General features: G+C 39.9%; 2 protein-coding genes across 2 annotated transcripts in view; one reads left to right on the forward strand and one right to left on the reverse strand.

The window, feature by feature from the left end:
* Nucleotides 1-23,579, reverse strand: part of Magi2 (membrane associated guanylate kinase, WW and PDZ domain containing 2) — a 609,708-nt gene that overhangs the window by 439,267 nt on the left and 146,862 nt on the right. The window lies entirely within an intron of this gene.
* Nucleotides 5,362-5,675, forward strand: LOC131905549 (large ribosomal subunit protein eL28-like). The gene is given in 2 exon segments (XM_059256434.1): nucleotides 5,362-5,389; nucleotides 5,392-5,675. Coding segments are annotated over 2 exon segments (312 nt in total).

Raw genomic sequence — 23,579 nt, forward strand, 5'->3', positions numbered from 1 at the left:
AGCGTTTTATAAATTTGTGCCACACCCATCAATTTTATGACACGTTTTACCCTTTATCTCCCTTAAATATTGTTTTAAATGACAATTGTGGTCCAAGAATGTTTTAATCTCTGATAAATGAGAAAACCATGACAACTCTCAGTGTCTTTTATTCATCCATTCAAAAAACACTGTGCACACACTCCAAGCTAAGTACAGAGACAGTTATCACTAAAAGTCAGGTTATTATACACAGTTTCTATTTTCAGTGGTATCAATATTCAATTGATTATTGAATACCTACTATGTGCTAGGACCAGATGATTTGTGGAAGTGAATTTCAGTTTAGTATAATAACTGTATCAATAGAATAATTGACAAAATATAGAGATCTTAGAGGAAGATGTGATGACCTGTACAGAGCCACAACTGGGAAAAAGAGAGGTAAATAGTCCAAGAATAATGAAAGTAGATTATAAAGAAAAGTTCCCAGAGAAGAGGGGAAGGAAGGGTCTGGTAGTGAGTGCATACAGACATCAGTGGGTCAACAAGAGAATGTGATACATACATACATTATGATACTGTTCAGCCACACAAAAGGATCAAGTCCGACACTTGTAACACATAAGACAATAAGCCATGGGCAGAACCAAGTAGCACACAATCTCACTCAGATGAGGAATCTGAAAATGTTGATCCAGAGAAACAGAGTAGAATGGCGGTATCACAGGCTAGGAAGAGTAGGGAGAAGGGAATGAAGAAGGTTGAACTGTGGCTACTGTGTTACAGTTAGATAGGAGCAAGAAGTTCTGGGGTGCAATTGTAGAGTTGGTGACTACAGATAATGTATTGCACATTTCAAAAAACTGTAAGGAAAGAAAGTTTTCAACACAAAGAAATAACAGATGTTTGAGGAAGACAGGTATAGCTAACTTAATTTAAATCTTACACAATATTCCTATGTATCAATGCATCACATGTTACCCCATTATTGTGTATACTGTAATGTTTCATATATAAATTTACAATTCAATTCAATCTCAGAAGTACTCTGATATTCATATTGCTTTCTGAATGACCATTTGAAATATTATGACAGAAGTGGTTTATATTTTCCAATAGGGGATAACGAATAACTACTACCATTTATGTATAAGATACACACATTTACCAATAATCTGCAAATCATTGCAAAAGTTTTCTGAGCGAGAATATCTCTAAAGTTCTTGCATTATACTCTTCTGAGCAGCTCAGTGCCCTATGAACCACAATGGATGCCCAGCCTTCTAAGTTTCCTCTGTCTAAGGATCCCTGGAAGGGCATCAGTCTGCTCCCCCCCAGCCCTGCTTAAGGCATTAACAGAGTGTGGTCAGGCATTGAAAGCATTTAACCCAAGCTTCCTCCCAATCCCACGATGAGTTCCCTACTTTATTTTATTCTTTTATCCACAGCCAAACAAGATATTTTTTGTAAGCCTTGAGGAAATTTCTAGATTCTAAAATTGGTATCAGATACTCCTAGATATAACTGGAGATTAAAGAATCTGATTCTATAATGAGTAACTGATTGACTCTTGAATAAGATAGTTAATCTCTTTAGGTCTGTTTCATTATCTTCAAATTTGGAATAACACCTACTTAGGGTTATCACAAGAATTATGTTATATGATGTATCTAAAATTTGTAACAGAGATGTAGACATATGATCTGTTCTTCAAGCATAAGGGTCTTTTCATCAGTGATGAAATCAAATCCAGATCCTCAATGCCTGCCAGGCAAGCACTCCTCCATGAACTGCATTTCCAACCCATCCGCATTTCTGTCTCCCTTCTTTCTCCTCTTCCTCCCTTTCCTCCCTTTCTCCTCTTCCTCACTCCTCTCTCCTTTTCATCCTTCCCCACCAACTCTCTGCTGCTCCTTCTCCCCTTCTCTTCACAAGAACTGTAACAATGACAGGGGCAGGAAGGCAAATACTTGTAGAAACCCTACAGTAAGTCATCAGGTGTAAGCTAAGTGGTTCCCATCTCACTTAATCCTTAGACAACTGTTCAAGAGAAGAACGATTACTTCTATTGCCACAGGTGAAGGTAAACTTGCCCAGGTCAAGGTCATTTTAAGTGAGGATTCAAGCCTGCTTCTATTACTAAAGCATACATAGTGCTTAGCACATACCAATTTGAAAACTAAATATTCTTTCTCACATATATCAATTAGCCCCTAAAGCTTTACATAGTATATCCAAATGCAATTAAGGCACTTATTTGCACATTCATCTGTGTTGAATTTCTAGTCTGCTATGTTTTTTTTTTTAAATAAACTGAGTCAGACATATTTTTTTTTGGAATTCTAATGTACTAATATTTATTTTAAATAATAACAACAAGCATTCACATCCAAATACAGGAGTGACTCAGAAAACTTATTAACGGGCATGACTTTGATGCTCTGGAGATGCCAGGAGGCTCTGAGGAAGAGGTTTTGGTTTCTACCACCTACTATAAAGTGTGAGGGCCTCGGGAGACTTTCCCAAGTCACAGTTGTTTTTTGTCAGGGAGCCTTTGTCAGAGTTGGTGCAAAATATGGAATGCTTCGTGAATTTGCATGCCATTGGCCATGCTAATCTCTGTATCATTTTGGTTTTAGCATATGTGTTACCGAATTGAGCACTGTATGGTACTTTTTTAATAGAGAAGACGAGGGAGAAAAACAAAATTATCAACAGCTGCTCTTGCCTAATAAGTGGAGTGTAGTGTGCAAATGCCATTCCTATTCTGGTTTGTGTGTTTATACAAATGTGTTTGTGGATATGTGTACATGTATCCCTCTCTCCTATCTATCTCATAGTTTCACGAGTAACAAGAAAACGGTAAAGAGATTGTCTTCTGCTCAGAACCCACACAGCTGTGTTTCCAGACCCCAAGGAACACTCTGTTGTTCGGCACTGTCGTTTTTCTGTTTGCTTGTTCTTTTTGTTGGTTTTGAGGAGTGGGAAAAGAACTGCTAGTCAAGGGCTTGTTCTTTCTTTCTGGTTTGTATTTGTCGAAAAATCCAAGTATAAGCGCAGTAAATTTATCTCCAAGTCAGAAGCTGCTGACAAGAGGAGGTACCTAGTCTGATAAAACAGCATACAAAGTACTTTTGCACTTTTTAAACAGAGAAATAATAATTAATGTCTTTCTATATTGAAGTAAACAGAAATTGATTTTTCCATTGTATCCATCTGCTATGTTTTAAGAGTGTATGCCTGATGGATAACTAAATCGCTTTCAATGTGGCAAGACATTTTTGAACTTGATAAATACAGAACATTTCATTAAGTACATCAATAGCTCATAGCAGGGCAAACCATTCAAGGCAGAAGAACCCTGACTCTTCCTTGCTACCTAGATGTGCTTTGCAGAAGCTTGGATGAGCAAAGAGGCAATGAGTCGTATTCACAAGATTACGGCTCATTTTACTCTTTAGTAACATCTAGCAGGGGCCTAAAACTGAGCCCTATAAAAAGTAAAGTTAAAAAAATGATAAATACAGAGGCCAGATATTATACACCCTTTAAGAACAAGGGTGTTATCAACTGCTTTATCCTTACATATTTTGGAAAATACACAGACATGGGACAAATTCCACAGATTCAACACTTCTCCATTTCCCTGTTAAGGGTGCATGGTGAACAGTAAAGATAAAGATTACTTAATTAAGTACTCACTGAGTACCATAAAACTTAATTGAACACTTTATTTTCTCTCTCATGTTTTCTCTTTCTCGAGTGTTTCTATCTTGCTATATGTAATTTTAAAGCTAATATTTCAATGAATAAGCAAAGATCTCGAGACATTCCAGTGCTCTTAAATTCCTCAAGCCATTTAGTGTGACCTTTAGATTTTGAAAAGGTGAATGTTTTACATTTCTGTATACTGACAAGATAAACGTACATCTAAACCAAGTGAATGTTAGAACAGCCTCAGCCATTGAGGCGGATGCAGACATAATGACTGTAGACAGATTTCACAATCTCTGAATTGCTTTTCCCTCTTGTACATTTCCTGGACTGCTCCCCAGGGCTTCTGACTTTACCAGAGTTCTCTAATACTCCCCAAAGAGACAATATAAAATAACCATTTGATATTTAATCCCTGCCCACACCAGGCTTTCACTCTACCAGCTACTTTGACATTACATAATTATGCTTATTTTTTAAACAGAAATATAGCAAAGACTTTTAGAAAAAATCTAGCCATCTGAGGTTTGGTTTGGCAGCAGTAAGATTTGCTAATGTTTTTCAGGAAAACGTCTGTATGTAAATCAACAGAACAAGGCCATCCATGTGAGTAACATACTCATTTTGAAATTGCCCTTTAAGATTCAAATCCTGGGCTGGAGATAGCTTAGTGGTTAAGAGCACATATTTCTCTTCCAGAGGACTGAGTTCAATTCCCAGCACCCACATTAAGTGACTCACAGTATTTGTATCTGTAGCTCCAAGGTATCCGATGCCTCTGACTTCCTCAGTTTCTCTCTCTCCCTCTCTCTCTCTCTCTCTCTCTCTCTCTCTCTCTCTCTCTCTCTCTCTCTCTCTCTCTCTTTCTCTCTCTCTCACACACACACACACACAAAACAAACAAATGCTTTTAAAATTTTTCTTCCTTGTTTCAGCCATTAGCAAAGAATTTCACTGAGATAAAACCAAGGTACTGATCTACAGTCTCATTTCAAACGCTGTTATCTGGAAATTCTGACGAAGTGATCCTTGTACTGTTGATGGAGCTGAGACAAAATGTCATTTAAATTACCAACACCAGGCACAGCCACTGCTCTCCGATTTCTAGTTCTTAGTTTTTCTTGCCTTGTCGTCCCTTTCCCACCTGTCTCTCATTGTCTTTTACCACCTTTACACACGTCTTTCTTCATACATGTCATTTCGTGCATCCACTCAAACTGTTTATCATTTCTGCTTTCTATACAACTTGAGTATCCAATCTCTGTTAGGAGGCAGACTCGTTCTAAGTCAATAAAAATATTTTTTCAAAGAGATTTTTTAAAAGTTGTGTATGTGTGTGTACACGTGTGTGTACACGAGCTTATGTGCACTGTGTGTGGTGCAGGAGCTCACAGAGGGCAGAAGGTTTGAGGCCCTCTAGATCTGCAGATCATCATGAGCTGCAGGACATCGGTGCTGAATCCAAACTAGGAATATCTGTAAGAGCGCTAGGTGCTCCTCATGACTGAGCCTTCCGTCCAGCCCCATTAAAATACTTCTAACTTTGAATGATTTTCTAAATTAAGTTACTCTGAGTGAGGATTATTTCCTTGTCAGCTTACGTATTCAGAATTAAAGATAAAGAGGACTTGGGCTCTGGGCACCATAGTGACAGGAGCCACTGCCATGTCTGCACATCTGCAATGATTGGCAGTGTGGACTACTCCAGTTTCCTGACCATGAGTAGTAAGCAGATGTACAGCATCGAGCCCCATAACCTGAAGGCCTGCAGCTCCTTCCCCTACAGTTGGCTGCTTCAACACAAGACTGTGGGAGTGGAGCCGGCCACCCACAGCAAAGGGGTTGGGGTGGTCCTGAAAGGCAGATCCGGTCAGTCATTTCTTACCATGCGGACCACCATCAACAAGCATGCCTGGGCTACACCCAGCAGTGTCAGCACATGGTCCGCAAGAACAAGGACCGCTCTGATCTGTGCTTGACATTCATCCATAGAGTCAAGGCAGTTTCCACAAATCCAGAAGCCTGTGGTGGAGAAGAGGAAGCCCATTTGTCCCACCAACAGCTCCAGAGCACCACATCTCAGAGGCAATAGAGTCCACTGACTTTTTCAAACACACACACACACACACACACACACACACACACACACACACACACAAAGGAATTGGATCCCAAGCATTGTGTTAAGTGGTGTGTGTGTGTGTGTGTGTGTATGTGTGTGACATGTGCGTAAGTGCGTAAATTGCTCTTGGTTAGAAAGAATCAGACATATTCAGTTTTTCTGCAGTTAAGTATTTTGTGTAACTTTAAGTTCTGCATGAACTAGTTTAGAGTTCACCAATTTTATGATTCCAGTCAGCAAAGGCTGCCTTGCTTTGGGTCTGAAGCTTTTGACAGTCTCACTGAGGAGGGGTCCTATAAAAACCAAACAGAGCAAAAACAATTATAATGTAAAATTAGATGGTTATAACGTAAGGTGTGGTTTGAATCTTATTCTATATCACTTTTGAGTCACATTTTCAAAGGCAAAAAAAAAAAATCCTCCCTGTCTAATTTTCACAGAATAATTAAATTACTTTGCTTGGGAGATTTATTTGTATGAATATAGATGATTGAAACCAAATGTGTGACTCCATGTGGGTGGAGTGTTCATGGTACACTTTTGTCTAAAATTCAGATTTTGAAGAATTGAAAGGATCTCTCTCTCTCTCTCTCTCTCTCTCTCTGTGTGTGTGTGTGTGTGTGTGTGTGTGTGTGTTTTCTTCAAGATTTACAAGGATTAAGTCTTCCTTTACCTTGCCTCAAAAGTTTCTCTTGTGTCTTAACTCACTTTTTATTAATGAGGGAAGACAACCATGTTTTTTCTGACAAGAATTATCACTAGACATTAAGCTATGGGCAGGACTGGGGAACTTCCTCAGCAGGTAAAAGCAGCACAAGCCAGAAGACCTGAATCCAATTTGCAGAACCCACATTGAAAAAGCCAGATGCCGTGGCTTGTGTCTATAATCCCAGAGCCCTACCATCAGAGAGGTGGTGGGTGTGGTAGGACTGGAGAGATGCTTGAGGGGCAGGGAGCCTGGAGCATGCTGCCAGACAGAAGAGCAATGGGACAGACTGTCTGAACACGGTGGAAGGAAGAGCTCACTCCTGACTGTGTCCTTGGACGTTCCTACTCACACTTCAGCATGTGCTCCTGTTCTGTCTCTCTGTCAGTGTCACACACACACACAGACACAGACACACATACACACAGACACACACAGACACACACACACACACACACACACACACACACACACACACTCCATGTGCATATAAAACCCTAGGGGGCAGGAGAATGATTGTTTTGAAAGGCATGAATATTTTTTTTAATGGAAAATATAATACCATTTGAAAGCAACCTATATTCCCTGGATCTAGGCAACCTTGGGACTTTAAAATGTGACATTAGAGAAGTATGATGAGAAAAATTAAAATCCTTGAGGAATTTGAAGAGTAAAGAGATGGTGCCATGGCTACATGGACTCCGATAGATCTATTATCATCTTGTCTCCTTTTATCAGTGTGCAGAATCAGTCTCCGACCAGCATTTGATTTAGTAGAAAAAAATTAATAGGCATGGTTTTCAAAAACTTCCCTTAAACTACAATTTAAAAACTTTTTACTGATTTCATATTAAATGAATGTCTAATATTTTCCTGAGCAGGCTTAAAACTGTAAAACTGCTACCTAAAGGCATATTCAAGGCCACAGCAGGCAGAGACAAGGGAGAAGGCCTCCTGCCCTGACAAACCAGCATGGGCCCTGAGAGTGTAGTCTTTGATGTGTCCGTGGCAGAATTTCAAAGAAACATGAACATGTGGTATTCGATCAGCCCACAAACAGTCCTGGGCTGCAATTTTCTATTGGTGAAGCTGAGAAATGTGTAGGTCTAGATCCAAAGATGCAGTCTCTAAACAGCAGGGTACTCAGAGGGCTGTGGCTAGGGTGAAAGGGCAGCTATAAAAAAGGATGGCTCTTGCTGTAATATGCCCAGCAGACTTGGTGCCTGTGGTTCGCCTTGAGAGAGGGGTTATTTCTAAGAAGATAAGCTGAGGGGCTGGGAGCATATCTCAGTGAAGTCTTCTGCAAACATGAGGACCTCAGATCTGATCTCAAACACCCACATAAAAGTTGGGTGTGGTGGTGCATGCCTAGAATTCTGCCACCAAGGGGTAAGATAGGTGGATCCCAGGAACTTACTGGTCAACCAGCCTGGCTGAATCAATCCAGGTTCAATGAGACTCTTTGTCAAAAAATATAGAAGGTAATAGAGGGAGACAGCCAACACTGACCTCTGGCCTTCACACTAACATACAAGGGTGAGCACCCACAACACATAGAGTTGGGACCCTTGGTAGATTGTGGATAAGGAAACTGCATCCTGAAAGTAGTTGAGGAAACGAGGAGGCTTTTTCAACATTCCAGTATCTGCTGAGTGCTGTTCATGACAGGAAAGACAAATACAGGTAAAATCTCCAGCCAAGAAGGTGAGAGGACTTGAGGATTCAAGGATAAAAGGAAGTGGAAGTGAGAGATAAACCAGGGGGCAATAGTTGCAAAAGGCTTTGTTCACCGCTTTCTAATTGGAGACTGGGAGGCAAAGTAGCTTTTGTGGAGACATGAAAATATGTGTCAATGGTGCAGCCTGCATAGCAAACTAAACATGTGGGAGTAAACGCTATTATGCAAGATCCTGACATCTGAGGGGGAAGAGCAAAGAAGAGATGTATTCTGGGAGATTCCATCTGCCAAACAGAGCTGGTGTAATATTGAGAATGTGATAGGCTAGAGAGACCAAAAGCAAACAAATTTTTCATTCAGGGAACTAAGGAGAATAAAGATCACTCTTATTGTTCATGTCTACTATACATAGTAAGTAGTTTTTCAGTCAGTGCCTTCTTCCTTGCATGTATCAAGAGTCTTAGAACCTAAGAAGAATGGAACAAACATTTGCTAGAGATATTAGCGTAGAGGAAGGCAGGCAGGAACTGACCAGGGGCAGAGACGAGCCAGAGTTAACCTATCAGTGTCTGGCTTATATACAGAGTGGCAAAAAAGACAGTATGTGTAAGGTGCTTGCCACTGTGTCTGATCTACCAGAGATGCTCAAGAAATGCTAAATATCATGATCACCACCACCATTACCCTTTAGGGTGAGGGTGTGCCAGAAATGCTTTGTTTTGCCAGGATTACCAACAAACCCTCCATGAAAATCCTATTGCTTGTACATCAACTCACTTTGATTTTGCTTACATCCCCTGCACTCTATGGATTCTTTTATGCCAGATTTACCAATGACTTCCTTTTTCTAAAATTCAGTGGGTAACAGTCAGACATTAGGCAGGGGGCGGGGGGAGGAAGACACTGAAACACACATCCCTAAATGGGATGTCTTCATCAAATCCCCCTCCTCAGAGCTCAGGGATGCCACGGAAGTGGAGCTGGAAAAAGTATAAAGAGCCAGAAGGGATGGAGGACACTAGGAGATCAGAGCCCTTTGAATCAACTGAGCAAGGCACATACAAGCTCACAGAGACTGCAGTAGCAAGCACAGGGCCTGCATGAGTCTGCACCAGGTGCTCTGTGTACATATTACAGCTTTCAGGTTAGTAATTTTATGGAACTCCTGAGTGTGTAAACAAGTGGGTCTCTGATTCTTGTGCCTTCTCTTGAGACTCTTTTCCTTCTGTTGGTTTGTCCTGTCCAACTTTGATGGTGTGGTTTTTATTTATTTTATATTTCATTTTGTTGTGCTTGGTTGTTATCTCTTAGCCTGTTCTTTTCTAATGAGAGACAGAAATAGAGTGGATCTGGATGGAAGGAGAGGTCAAGAGGAACTGTGAAGAGTATGGAGAGGAGAAAACATAATCAGGATATATTATATAAAATAATCTATTTTTAATAAAAGGGAAAAATTAATTATATCTAACCCGGCTACTGAGCTTCTTGCCATCACTGATCAATTGTTACTTATCCCTCTGGCTTTGTGTCAACACTTCTGTTCACATTTGTGCCAAGCCTGTAGCCATGTCTAGGTTCCTACAATGTATGGGATGTGAAAATCTTGGGAGCATGAGCAAATGCGATTCTAAAACGCTCTTAAGACTGTATTTTCAGAAGCACCTAAAAACCACATTAATATTTCTTAACAGACCACATTTGATTTGTCTCATTTTTGCAGTGGTAGAGACTGAGTGGATGCTCATCATGTGTTCTACCATTGAACTACGTTTATAGCTCCACAAAAAAAACTTAGAAAAATGTTCTGCGTATGTTAGTCTTTTTTTTTTTTTTTTTTTTTGGTTTTTCGAGACAGGGGTTTCTCTGTGTAGCTTTGAGCCTTTCCTGGAACTCACTTGGTAGCCCAGGCTGGCCTCGAACTCACAGAGATCTGCCTGGCTCTCCCTCCTGAGTGTTGGGATTAAAGGCGTGTGACACCACCACCCGGCTGTTAGTCTTAACATAGAAAGTAGTGTCTATTTTTTCCATTATAGATCAAATACATTTTAATCAAATGAAATCCAGAATGATTGTTTCAGGAGTAGTATATTAAAATCAAAGTATGTCCTTGAGCAGATAGACAGTCATTCTGGATGGTTTGTCTTGAATTTTTTTTTAAGTGACCACACATCCCAAGGCAATTGTAAGAAATGCTTGGTGATGAGGTAGAGGTAACCTGTGGGTTTGACTCTAGCATTTTGACCCTATTATTGTGATCCACCTTCAGGAATAACTTTGTAAATTGTATAGTATTTTCCTAGCATATATGTTATAAGTTTCTCCTTATGGTTACTATCCCTCACATTATTTGTTTCAGAAATCTAACTGGAAAAATGAGTTATCATGCATTTGCAAAATAGTAGTTAACCTGGAGAAAATACAACAAATTTCACAAGCAAAAAAAGTTGCCTCCCACCCCCACCTGGGAGATCCAGTAGGGCTTTCCTCTTTACCTAACCTCTCCAGGTCTATGGCTTGTAGCTTGGTTATCATTTACCTAATGGCTAATATCCACCTATCAGTGAGTACATAGCATATTTGTCTTCTAGGTCTAGGTCACCTCACTCAGGATGATTTTTTTCCATCCATTTGCCTGCAGAGTGATAGTCCACTATGTAAATGTACACATTTTCTTTATCCAGTCTTCTGTTGAGAGACTTCTAGGTTGTTTCCAGTTTCTGACTATTATAGATTTTGTGGGTAGACTGTGGGCAGGTGGCAACGGGAATAGGTAGTGGGGAGATGGGATAAAGGGAGAGAGTGTAGGGAGAGAAGGATGGAATTGGGAGGCATCTGGGGAGCAGGGTGGAAACCTAGTGCAGTGGAAACTTCCTGGAATGTGTGAGAGTGACCCTACTGAGAACTTCTAATAATGGAAGAAATGAAGTCTGAACTGGCCATCTCTTGTAGCTAGGGAAGGCTTCCAGTGGTGGGTCTGGGTTGTATTTGGTTGAGTTGTTGACCGAGGGGGTCTCAAGGAGATCCCTAAACAACCCAGGCTGATGCTAGGACAGAAGGTTGTTCTCCACAAACTAACAGTAGGGCCCCAGTGCCAAGGACCGACAGCCACACAACTCACTGAATGTAGAGAAGTCTAGCTCGTGCCTGCATGGAGGCTTCACCCTTGTGTTCTAGTCTCTTTGGTGCTCTGTAGGCTGCCAAAAGAGTAACATGGACACCAGCCCAGCCACAAAACATTGACATACCATCTGCCCTGCCTGCAAGATGTTCTGGGGCAATGGTGGAACAGAACAAGTGGGAATGGCCAACTAATGCCTATTTAACTTGAGGTCTAATCCACAAGAGGGAGCCCATACATAGGACTGCTTGGGTGGCCAGGTACCAGAGACTGGATAGTCCAGAGACTTAGGGTAGAACAAACAGGTCTGGTCTTAAAAACAAACAAACAAACAAACAAACAAACAAACAAATAAAAAGCAATGAAATGGCTCTTAATGATCTATACTCATAATTTGGTGCCTTGTCCAGTTGTCATTGGAGAGGCTTCCTCTGGCAGCAGATGGAAGCAGATGCAGAGACCCACAGCCAGACATTATACAGAGAGTCTAAATTGGAGGTCTCTATTGGGCCTTTATCCTAGGAACTCGAAACTAGGAGCTCAGGGAATCCCACAGAAGAGAAAAGACTGTAGGAGTCAGAGGTCAGAGGGGACACCAGGAGAACATGACCCACCAAATCAACTAAGCAGGGCTCACAGAGACCGAAGCAGCGAGCACAGAGCCTGCATGGGTCTGCACCAGGTCCTCTGTGTATATGTCATAGCTGTTAGCTTGGTGTCTTGGTGGGACTCCTAACTGTGGGAGCAGGTGTGTCTCTGACTCTTCTCTGCTTTTGGAACTCTGTTCCTCCTGTTGGGTTACCTTGTCCAGCCTCGATGTGAGAGCTTTTGCCTTGTCTTACTGTATCTTGTTTTGTCCTGTTTGGTTGTTATCTCTTGGAGGCCTGCTCTTTTCTGAAGAGGAAATGGAGAGGGGTTGGATCTAGGGGAGACAAGAGCTGGGATGTGCTGGGAAGAGAGGAGGGAGGGGAAACTGAATAGGAAGTGTTGTCTGAGAGAAGAATTTATTTTCAACTAAAAAAAAAGAAAAGAAAAGAAAAGTTTTTCAGTGTTTTCAGTTAATCCAACAGAATTCGGCAGATTTGGCTTGCCATGTACACACAGATGGCACTGTCTCACTAACCCAGTTTGTCCTGACACTAGCAGGTGTCTGTAGGTCGGTCACTGGAAGTCATCCAAAACTAAGGCAGGTTTCTTAGGGTGTAGATCTTAACATGCAGACCCTTGCAATGCAGGCTAACAATAGGCACATGGATAATATGGGCTTGTGTCACATTCCTGTCCCAGGGCAGGAGTTTCGCCTGTACAGCATACTCCCTTAAATAATGAACGATTAATAGAGGCATTACATTTGGAGGAATCCTTGGCTATTCTCCATGGAAGTTGCTGATTCACTTATGGGACCCTCTATGGACCAGATGAGGAGTAATTAAGAAAAGATGTACAGCATCACACAAAACGTTTTTGTAGGTTAATGTGTGTAAATATAGGGGATCTGAGGTGTCTTCCAAACCTCTAGGGCCTCAGAAATACAGATTTTTTCCCCTGAGAGAGCAAATAATTTTCACAAAAGTATCCTAAATGAAGGCATAAAATGAAATATATGCTATTTTGTGGTTATAATTTCCTCACTTAACTTCCAGAGTTAAAAATGTTCTCAGGCATTAGCATCTACTCAGACCTGCAAACTACACAACCTCCTTGTTCTTAACACCGTTATTTTAGCTGCTCACCTCTTGAGTGGCCTACTGTCAAGCCCTTTCCTTGCTCTGACGTGGCCTGTACACTTTGTCCCTAAAATTAAACCTAGACCCAAAGACTTGGCTTCAAATCGGTGAATTTTGAGCACCAACTATTAAAAAAGTTCAGTCTTAGAGAAAGGATTAATTTCTAAATATTTACCTTGGCCAGTGGGCGCTCAACCACTTACTCCATACAAATCTTCCATCCCAGTTAAATGGAATTATTCCAGAGGTTAGTACCTTGACTTACATGCCTTGACCTACATGAAACTTCTTTCTCTGTCTTCCTTGCCCTTTAAAATAACTGCAGCATCCTAGCTTAAACAACTGTTCCAACCTACTGTTTACTCAGCCGTCACCTTGAATACCCTTTGTACTCTGAGGCCACCACTGTGCTACATTGGACCTCAACTGCTGACTTTATTTCTCTGAAAGAAGACAGATCCAGTGTCCCATCCAACTTTGTACATGGCTGTGAGCACAAACTGGGAATTTTCTAGCTACATTTACATCAGTGGTTGGCCAATTCAAATTTGCCTCCAAGAAGAAGACACTGTGTGTGTGTGTGTGTGTGTGTGTGTGTGTGTGTGTGTGTGTGTGTTGCATGCACACTTTCATGTGTCTAGTGTAATTAAGCTATTTGAATTATGTCAGATATAAACAGACTTACAAGTAATTAAAACAGGTAGTGACTATTGTTAAAAAAAAGTGCTAGAAGAAGTTTTCTATTTGCCTTTTGTTCTGTAAAGTTTCACTGGACTGTGATCAGTGTGGGGGAAACCTGGCTGGGAAATCAACAGGGGAAAGGCCTGGGTGGGAAAATAGCTAGTACTTAATGAGAACATTCTATGCGGTGGGCAGAGTTCTACATGCTTACAGGAATCTAATATACACAATAATTTGAAGCATAACCAAGATCATGCTATAGGACTCTGTTAGTGGATTGGCTTCAAAACAGGACTTGTCAGAGAGTGAGGACAGGAGCAGACATCCAGCTGTATATCACTATGTGGTGGGCTTGAGGAGAAGTCTTCTTTCTTCCTGCAAACATCCTTGCAGGTAGTGAAATTAAGACTGCTCAGTCAGTATACTGTATTGGTCAGCTTCCCATCACTGCAGCAAGTGTCTGAGGCAATCAACTTACAAAGAGGAAGGCTTCTTTTGGTTCATGGTTTTCGAAGCCCTAGCACATGACTGCTCTGTTGGTTTTAATGCATCATGGCAGGGAGTGCTCACCTTATGGATGGAAGCAAAAGAAAGGAAGGGCTAGGGTATTCCCTTCAATCACACACACACACACACACACACACACACACACACACACACACAGAGGGGAGAGAGAGAGAGAGAGAGAGAGAGAGAGAGAGAGAGAGAGAGAGAGAGAGAGAGAGAGAGAGAGAGAGAACACCCTGGTATCTCCCAGCTACACAGAAGTCAGGAAATGAAACGTCAAGGTTGAACTGGCTGTGGTGAGAAGCACACCCGGTGCTAGCCCCAGCGTCTGCACACTTGATCACTGTGTGTGCTGTCTTCCATGTAGAGGGCTGTCTTCATGCTGGTTTACACTCACTGTATCTTACAAGTGTGCCTAATCCTCACAATAACCCTGTGGAGTCAGACCCCCTTAGAACATAGCAATGCTTCAGCATCTGTAATGCAGAGATATGGGCTGTTGTAGGCATGACTGTTCCCATGGTAGAGTGAAGGCAAAGTATCTCACTGATCAAACTAATTGGCTAATTGATATGCTTCAGACATCTTACCAAGAAAAGACAGTTTAATTAAAACAAAATATTATCCATAGCAGTGGGAGTGAAACTAACCAGAGATGGGAAGTGAGAGTCAGAAATGAAATGAACAGATCCCTTCTAGGCAACACTAACAAGATATTATGGGATGTTGCTGCCAGTAGGGTGACTGGCTAGCTAAAGCACAAAGAAAGAGTTGAGTACTCAGTTTAGGATATGATAAAACACTTCTCACTAGATGGGGAGAATGGCCTATGCATCAGCGGTATGGAGACAAGTTCGACACTGGGAAAAACAGTTGTATTTATAATTATGTTAGAAGTCACCAATAGGCTCAGTTATTCATTAATAAAATATTTGTTTTGCTTGAGACTGAGCTTAACTCTATAGCCAAAGCTGTCTTAACACTCGCTATGTAGCCCAGGCTAGCCTCAAGCTGATGGTGATCTCTCAGCCTTAGCCTCACCAGTACTCTGATTCTCCACAAACTGGCTGCATTATAACGAAATGTTAACAGCAGAACAGATGCCGGAAGTAACTTAACAGGCAAACCACAGAACAATCCTACAAAGAACACCAGGCCATTACTTTCAAACAATTCATACAGGATATTGTCTTTTTGCTCGTTAGTAGTTTGTATCTCCCTATCCCCTTCCCATACTACAGAGAATATAGAACATACAAGAAACCAGTGAGTGTAGCCGTCTCTGGGGAGGGGAATTAGCTAGAAGAAAGAAAGAAGTAGGCAACATGTTCACTGTTTGTCCATTTTGGGCTTATTCAAACGATCAAGCTAAAAAATCATAACAATAATAACAACAAAAGATCCTGACTGGATGCCTAAAACTCCCTTGTAGTGCAACTTTGGCCCAGTTTATTAAACTTAGACTTATTTTCTTATTTTTAAAAGGAATATAGTTTTTACCATAGAAACTTAAAGATAAGCACAAGAACTCTTTTCCATAACCCATTTCCCTTGGAGATGGAATCAGACAACATGAATGTGTACCATTTATGGATGTGGGAAATTGAGGACTAGAGCAAAAGACAATCAAGTCACTACCTTGAAGACTTACACTCACATTCTCTATATATGTCTATCGATGTGTACAGCTTAAATGATACACATATCTCTATACCATATTTGTATATAAAGCCTGCTGGCTACCCTTTATCATTCTGGCTTTTATACAGGGATCTTCACTCCACAAATTATTTCACAATGCCTGTTACAAGGTACTGAAAAATCCATTCAACTAGATTGTACTATCAGAATTAAAATATTACATTTTTTCCCAAAGAGAATATTAGGTCATAATTTTTCTCTAAATTGAGTTATCTATTGGATTGTCTTTCTCGCAGCAAAAATGAATGTGGACATATATAGTTATTGCTTGCCAGAACAACACTGGGAAGCTAAAAGCAAAGGATGCAGCCAACCTCTTGGCTGCTGCTCTTTGTGACGGACTTGATAGGGCACTGCTACATGTAGCTAACAAACCTGAGGAAGGGAGGTGGAAGGCAGAGGTGACACAGTGAAGCCAAGTCAGAGGGTTAATAAAAGCAAATACCATGGGTCCAAGAGTATTTTCAATAACTATGTTCAGATTTAGGGGAGTCACAATTTAATAATTACTTTAGTGTTTGAATATCTTTCTTAATTCAAACAAGTCAAGGTTAAATAATAATACACTAGTAAATAAGCATTCTCAATCACTAGAGAACTATAGATTTTCAGGGAAGAAGTTTAGATAAAGCATATATATGTATATACATATATATATTCCATTTAATAACTTACACAAATATGCATATTCTCCAAATGAGGCACATAATTTGTGAATCTTTACAGAAAACTAAAATGAAGACTACATGGACTAAAGTGCCCAGTGTTTGTGAAAGCCTATACTTGGAATCACTGGGGATGTAGACAAAATGGGAAGATAAGAATTATATAGAAGCATTTTTACTATTTATATAATTCATGTGTCTTCCTAAATGCTAGATGACAGAGGCTGAGATATGTACACCTATATCTTTTCTCAAGAAGAACTGAGAAGCCAGGTACATAGATAGCCACAAAAGCATCTGACTGAAAAGTGATTTGAGGCCAGCTTAGTATGATGGCATTTTGTTTCTCTTGGAATTGGCCTTGGGAAGAATGACCAGTTGTGCCACAGGCAAAACCTCTCATGCCTTAGATCACAGGACTTCGTTTGGAGAAAAACTCACTTTGAGTTTCCTAATTAATCTTTGTAGGGAAGCTATCTTGGATAACGTATGTGGAGCCTATTAGTTTGGCTCCTATGTGGGGGAAAACTGCTCTATTCTGAATTTCCCTCTGAAATGAGAGTACTTTTTCCAGAGGACTGGAGTAGACTCAATCTGGAACAATGGACATCTACTCACCCTAAAATACTTCTAACTTCCCTTCTCCTTATTGTTATATTGTTATGGTAACAATTTTACTGCTTTTGCATGCCTGTTCTTCTCCTATGTGCATCCAATACCTAGTATGGTACTTTAAAATCAAGGAGCAGTTAGTAAGTGTTGCTGAAGTGTGGACATGGGGTATCCTTCAACGGCCCATGAGATGAATGCTTATTCCTCAGTTTCTCAGGGTTGCAAAGTAGTATAACCATTACGAGACAGAGAACAGTGAGAACACAGAGCATCAAGGAGTTCCTCAAAGGGCTGTGGCTTCCTTCCTTTCTTTTCACTGTACCCTGGCTGCCATGAGGTGAACAACCTCCGCTGCCATGAGCATCCAGTGTGTGGCTTCATCTCAGATCATGGACTGTGGCTCTATGACTGAATCAAATTAAAACTTCTTTGAGGTTGATAATGTTGGGTATTCTATTATAGTAGTGGAACTATGTAGAAAATACAAAAGTCTATTTGCTCGACTGTGTTTAGTCTTAACCTTGTGTTTTCTAGGCATTAACTCGTGCATTTGCATGGAAAAATATCAAAATACATGGCTTTCCCATCATCATACTGTAAAGCCAATATGGCAATAGTCTCCACCCCCGCCACCAATCCTTCTATGTTAAATCTCTTGCATCGTGCCTAGCAAAATGCAGATAAAGACAATACTGTGGACCAAACAGGAAATGAACTTAAAACATGCTGTTACTATCTGTGATGATCAATGCTGGTTATTAACTTGACAGGATCTACAATCACCTAAAAAGGCAAGTCTCTGGGCACATTTGTGAGCCATTAACGTGATTAGGTTAGGGTCTGGACATGCCTGCGAGGCCTTCTTTAGATAAGATTAGTTGATTAGGAAGACTCACTTTAACTGTGGGCAGCATCTTTCCAAGGGCTGAGGTCCTTGACTAAAGAAAACAAACTGAGCAACAGTATTGCTTGCTCTCTGCTTCTTAACCAAGGATGTAATGTGACCAACCAGTGCAAACTCCTGCTGCCATGATTTTCTGTCTTGTCACAGTAATGAAGAGAACAATATCTCTGTAGATAGTGCCCTCCATTTGAACCCTGGGCTCTACAGTACCTCTGTAAATAATGCTCTCCATTTGAGTCCTGGGCTCTCTAACTGCAATGGAATTTTGTCACTTACATGTATGAGTGATGTTCAATCGGTACTGTTTAGTTTGAAACTGAGATTATGAAATCGGGAGAGAATAATGAAAAGTTAGTTGAAACACACTAATACTCATTAATATATTGCTCTTCCTATATTAAATGGTGTATATCAGCAACTCACTAAAGAATGGTGTTTACAATAGCCTGAATTTTTTCTTCCTAATGGGATAAAGTTGATCAACATAATTCATGTTTTCCCTTAAATATTGCCTCTGATGCAATGTAACTAGCAACCTAGTTCATTTTGTACATATAGTGTTCAAAAAATATAAGAAATCTATTTAGAGAATGTTTTAAGACATATATGAGTTTGGAAAACAACTTGAATCTCTCTGTGTTTCAACGGAACATGAAGAGAGAGAATAATTAACAATTTGCTGTAATTATGGGAGCAAACTTTGAAATAGAAAGAAAATTCCATTCTTTTGGGTGAGCACAGAGAGACTCTTCTACAATGATGGGTTTAAGTGAAGCAGGAAGTTAGTGCTTCTGTGGGATAGACTACTTTACCATGAACTTCACTTTATTGTCAAGCTTAGGGCACAGAAGTAAATTCAAATAAAACGTATGTTAGCACTTCCTTTATTGGTAACAATAAATTTTAATAGATTGTCCAAATTGCTTTGCAAGGTTACATACATCATGTTCTTGCCTTAGAATGCACAATGTATATTGTTTCTCTGTTATCACATGCCCAGACTGAGCTAGGCTTCTGATTACCTGCATTAGGACTGAATTATTAGTTTAGAAGTGAATTAGAGTGATCAACGTTATTGCGTTGAGAAGATCCCATCAAGGGTGACACTCCTGCTGTTCTTTTACAAAAGACAGTATAGTGGTATTTTAGCATGAGGATAAAAAACCATTTCAGAGGGATAGTGAATGAGAAGAAAACTCTGTGTCAAATGGAGCTACATTTGATTCTATTTTGTTTTGTGTCTTCTTTCATAGAGGAGTTGACTGACCACAGGCTTTTTTTTTTCTGTAAAATGGAGAATGGCATTAATATTAATGATAATATAATTAATATAAATTATATATATAATAATTATCTAAAACACAGTAACTAATATTAAAAATAATAAAATTAGCCAGGACTGTGTGGTGATATTTTATCTGTGTCCCCCAGTATAGTTTATCTGAGGATCAGAGGAAAAAGCCAGCCACTATATTAGACATAGAAGTCAGGCAATGGTAGCACATGACTTTAATCCTATCACTCAGGAGGCAGGGATCTGTCTGGATCTCTGTGAGTTCAAGGCCACACTGGGAACAGAGCCAGGCGTCTTTATCCTTTCAGATGGGCATCAGCATTGTGTCGCTGAATGAATTTATGGCAAATTTTATTTCCTCAATTTGTATCAGTATCTTCAAACTGCTGCCACACAGAAAAGTTAATAGTCTTTTCTTTGCTTGATTTGCCTATGAATTCATTGGCCATTTTCCATTCAACACAGTAACATTTTCTTAGTAGAAGGCAACTCTTTTCAAGACAACACAAACAGATAATAATGGACATGTCACCTGGGAACAACTAACAGCATGTACTAAATCTAAAGCCACAGTCTAGTTCTCTGTTCGAGGGATGAATACATTTATATTTTATGCTATTTTTTAATTTAATTAAAAAATTATTTATGTATCTGTGTGTGTGCCTGCATGCATTTATATGCACCATGTGCATGTGCACAGTGCCTCTAGAGGCCAGAGGTCTACAGATACCCAGGAACTAGAGTTATACACACTCGTGAGACAGTTGAATGGATGCTGGAAATCACACCCTAGTTCTCTGCAAGAGCAGTAATGCTTTCAACCACTGAGCCACCCTTCTAGCCCTTTATTATTTTCACAGTTGATTTAAAACAATACTTTGTTTTAAGTACAGCAATTCAATTTACATGTTAAACAACAATATAATAGAATGATTTGATATAGTTTAGATAAAAGTAAAATGGAAAAATGGACAACTTTTTATTAAGAAAAAATATAAGGGCTACTTATTGCCCAGAAACATGTGAAGTCTTTAAAAGTATAAGGAAACTTTTTTTATTTATTTGGCCACTGTTTAAAGAATACCAGGTACCATGAGTCTGAATGATATGAGCAAACAGTGTCTACAACTCCATTCCATCTAGTATGATGTTAAAATCAGAGCACATTGAAAGAAAACTCTAGCACGGTAACTATGATGTTAAAATCAGAGAATATTGAGAGAGAACTCGCACGGAAATATTGGAAAGCTGAAATTTTTGGGTCTGTAAAGTCCAAATCATGACACTTAGAGTTACACACTCACTTCTGTCACTTCAGTCATCATTTATCACAAGCTCCTTGGTGTCTTAGAGTCAACCTCATGTTCTTTCTATGTTCTAAGTTTATGGACAGACTTAAAACTTGAGTCTTAAGAAAAATCCAAGCTTGCTTCTATGAAAGGAGTGTGTATGTGTTTTTAATGGCATCAAAACACATAGTAATCAGTGTGGAATAAACAAAACAATACTGGTAGAAGATACTGTCTCCAGGAAAAAGAAACAGAATAGACACATAGAAACACATAAGTCTTAAACATAGGTACAAACCATGGATTTACATTGACTATGGAAAAAAATGAAAGACTAATTACATTATTGGTATCAGTGAAAAGAGATAGTCAATGGAAATATGTTTAAGAAGAAATATTTCAGAAATCCCAAGAAATATTTTTTCTATAAAGATTTCACACAGGAAAACATAGAAGAGTACATTCATAACTCATTATTCAGTAATGAGGACAGGTTGTATGTCTTCAAATAGGACTTGAAATGTAACAAACAAAAAATGTAACAGACCTGGTTGGAGTAGGAGTTGAAGTTCTAAAATTGCCCAGGTGTAATAACATAATAGAAATGAAATGGAGCCGGGCGGTGGTGGCGCACGCCTTTAATCCCAGCACTCGGGAGGCAGAGCCAGGCGGATCTCTGTGAGTTCGAGGCCAGCCTGGGCTACCAAGTGAGTTCCAGGAAAAGGCACAAAGCTACACAGAGAAACCCTGTCTCGAAAAACCAAAAAAGAAATGAAATGGAATGTAGGAAGTGGATGTAGTACTTGGATGTATTTATAATGGGAGAGAATTAAAGAATTAAGATGAAAAAAACTGAAGCATGTTAATGATGCAGGAGTCAAGATGGAGGGTGGGGTCAAGAGAGCAGTAACCCACCACATGAGGTGACCCAAGGAAACCTGAACATTCAGGAGGAACCCTTAAGCGAGAGCCAGCTGTAGAATGGGCTCAGCTTCATCTCTTTCATTGACTTCTTTTTCACGTTGATTCATATGGAAATATCTTTAATTTCCCTTATGTGGTAAAGGATAGTGATTCCCTACAGCATTACCAAGTACTCATCACTTTGGAGAGGTCAGTAGAGTGTCTTCTCACTCATATTGCTCTCTAAAAATGGGCTTCAGCGGTGTCATAACATGGGCAAGCATCACTATCAAATTGATCGGATTTAATAATCACTACGGGAACACGTGTTTGGCTACTTAAGGGACTTTTCAAATTGTTTGACTGAGGAGGAAGATATGTCCTGAATGCAGGTGACACTGACTTGTGGCCTGGGGTCCCGGAAGGACAAAGTGAGCTGAGCACCAGCATCTGTCTCTCTGCTTCCTGTCACGTGATAGCTACCTCAGCTCCCTGCCTCCATGTCTCTTCCCAGCCATGACGGACCATATCCCTTGAACTGTGGGACAAAACAATCCCTCAGTCCATTAGCTGTTCCTGTCAGGGATTTTGTCACATCAGAAAGAAAGAGCGAATGTAAGGACTTTTATTTATTTCCATTTTTTATTTTGAATGACTATGTTCCAGTCTGCAGGGTGAGTGGGTTTATAGATACAGTTGCAGAGATAAACTTGCTCCCCTTACAGTAGGTAAATTACACTGAAAGGAATAAGAATGTTTGATAACACATACAACTGAGAATCAGAGAGACTTTCTGGAGCCTTGAAACACAGAAGAGAGCTGGGGGTAAATCACCCCCAAAAGGAAATTTAATTGAGTTGAATAAATGTAAAAAGGAAAAAAAAGGTAAAATACACAAAAATAAGTAAGTGAATAAGGCATTTCTTAATGAAAATACAGAAAGAAAATATAAGATGTAATGTTATGCGCCAGATACTGTGGATGATGTTGGATTTACCACTTACTGGTCAGAAGAGAGAGGAGCACAAAGTGATTCCACATGTGTTTTGTGGATCTGACTTGAAAGCAGTCCCTGGGACATAAGTCTACTTGGCCTCCCTCCCTAGGTTTGGTACCAAAACACCAAAGTATATTTCTTGTTTTTGTTGAAAGGCAGAATTTTCAAGGAGTTCCCAACCCTTGAAAAATCTAATTCTCCAGGGAGATTTTTTTTTTTCTTAAATAGCATCAATGGCTGAATGGTTGGCCTCTATGAAAACCAGCCATTTGAGATACTTGGTGCTGAAGCCAAGCCACAGTCCTAAGTGCTCCTTCTTCACCATATCTGGGGATGCATCCTTTTTTATTACCAGCAGCTTTGAGAAATGTGGGTTTATGGTTCTTGGCACTTAGGAAACTATAGTTCCATGCATAGAAGTGATATTAGATCATCGCACAGCAGCCACTGAAATTACACATCCCTCTCCCAATTCAGCGTAAGTCATAGCTAATGTACAAGGGCTTGACTTTGTGTCAGTGACCTGGATCAGGGCCTTTCAGTTTTGAAGAGCTTGTGTGTAACAATTCAGATCCCTGTTTAGCCTTTTTCTTTCCCTTTCTGCATTACTGAGCAGACCTCACCACTGAGGGACACTTAATGGAATGCCTGCCAGTGTGATTGACAGAACCACATTTAGCTCACAGGAAGAGCATTCTAAAGTATTGTGGACTGGAGTGAATATTTAAGAAATACAGAGAACAACAGACGCTTGTTCTTTTTTTAAAAATTTCATGAACTCGGAATCTAATTAAATACTTTAAAATAATTTTCAGAGAGTTATATTTACTCCATTGGTTTAGGAATAAATTACAGAACACAAAATATTTGCAATCACACTTATCAATCAGTCTATTTGCTGATATGGTAGTTCATAGGGGGAAAAATAAGAAAATATCAATAAGCCCCTTTTATTGAAATATAACATTATATATAAAAT

The sequence above is a fragment of the Peromyscus eremicus genome, chromosome 3, assembly GCF_949786415.1.
Source record: "Peromyscus eremicus chromosome 3, PerEre_H2_v1, whole genome shotgun sequence".
Taxonomy (NCBI): Eukaryota; Metazoa; Chordata; class Mammalia; order Rodentia; family Cricetidae; genus Peromyscus; species Peromyscus eremicus.